At 43.0% G+C, this 1,392-nt stretch overlaps 1 protein-coding gene across 2 annotated transcripts in view; it reads left to right on the top strand.

Moving 5' to 3' along the window:
- The window catches only part of LOC101855311, a 14,439-nt gene that overhangs the window by 2,763 nt on the left and 10,284 nt on the right, over positions 1-1,392 (top strand). For both annotated transcript variants that reach the window (XM_005112597.3, XM_005112598.3), the window contains exon 2: positions 322-1,188. In XM_005112597.3, coding sequence (XP_005112654.1) covers positions 345-1,188 — 844 coding nt within the window. In that variant the 5' untranslated portion in view covers positions 322-344. The remainder of the gene's footprint in view (positions 1-321; positions 1,189-1,392) is intronic.

Below are 1,392 nucleotides of genomic sequence, written 5' to 3'. Positions count from 1 at the left end.
GTTGACGTATAAAACATTGCTAATGTGCATTATTGTTAAATCAAAATAGTGAAATAAAAACAAGTAAAGAAACGATTACAAAATGTACTAGCCAGCAAAATCTGAAGATTTCTAGAACGAGGAAGCGAATCCATTAGTAATATTTCGTTTCTGTGAAAGGGGGAAAAGGGGGGGGGGATAGTTAGAGGATTCGTTTGGAAGGGCAGGAGAAATCTTTAATTTTCGTTTGTTGTTGTTTTAGGTTTGTTTTGTTTGTTGTTGTTGTTTTTTTTTTGTTTCGTTTATTCATATTGCTTAATAGTATTATCTCTCATTTCTCAGGAATACTTCAGTGATTTTGGGAGATGCTGAAATGGACGAAGTATGGGCGTAACCGAGACGAGGAAAAAAGGGTAGACAGGATTTACGAAAACTCTCAGCAGCAGTTGGATAGAAAGCAAGTTTCCTTCTCGGAAGATTCAATAGCGGCAGATACAGATAGCGGATGTTGGGTAGACAGACAAGGAGAGGGTCATGTGTCGTCTGCCACTTGTACAGGAAGTCCGTCATTTGATGTAATCGATTACACGTGTACGTCTGTCGCAGACATTAGCAAGGGCGAGTCTGAAGGAAAACTACCGCCTTTACCCAGATCTGACTTTCCGTCGGCCCATCAGTCGACTTCATCGTCATTAAAACACTCCCTGTCATCACCCGTGCCAATTATAGTGGTGCAAGATTGTTCGGGTGATTCTTTAACCAACAGTCGAATTTTATCAAAATCTTCGTGTGAAATTCTTGGATTACAAACTGCAGCATTACCAAAGCAACCAGTGATACCATTACTGCCAAGTGACTCCAAAATGGCATCAGAACTACCTGACGTCACTTCCTCTTCTGTCTCAAACTCAAACCCGGAAGAGGAAATTATTGGACCCGAGTTGCCATGGGAAAATGAGAGACTAAGCGTGCGTGAACTGGCAGACAAGGATGTTCTTCCGTGCGTGGCAAGCTTCTTCCCTGACCATAGCGGGCCAGATTCAGAAGGTCAAGGTCTGAGCCCGGGTCTACGTCTTTATGCACGTCAGCCAGTTCTGCTTCATGAGAGAGCAAAGAGTCGACAAGCGAAGGCCAGGACTATTTATCGTGATAAAGGCGGTGCTTACTACGAAGTTGGGCAGACATTGATTATTCCAGATAGTTATAAAGGTAAATAATCGTCCAACCCATCACACCCACAATCTCTAGATTCCCATACAATCATGAAGTGACCGTTGACTTCACATAGAGAGTTGGTATCACACGCATGGTATATTGTTAACTTTCTTATGAAAGAACCTCGTTCATGATAGATGCCTTCCCCCCCCCCCCTTAGTCTCTCTCTCTCTCTCTCTCTCTCTCTCTCTCTCTCTC

Source organism: Aplysia californica, unplaced genomic scaffold (assembly GCF_000002075.1).
Source record: "Aplysia californica isolate F4 #8 unplaced genomic scaffold, AplCal3.0 scaffold01330, whole genome shotgun sequence".
In the NCBI taxonomy this organism is placed as follows: domain Eukaryota; kingdom Metazoa; phylum Mollusca; class Gastropoda; order Aplysiida; family Aplysiidae; genus Aplysia; species Aplysia californica.
The sequence above is the reverse complement of the archived record's forward strand: the minus strand, read 5'-3'. Positions and strand labels throughout refer to the sequence as shown.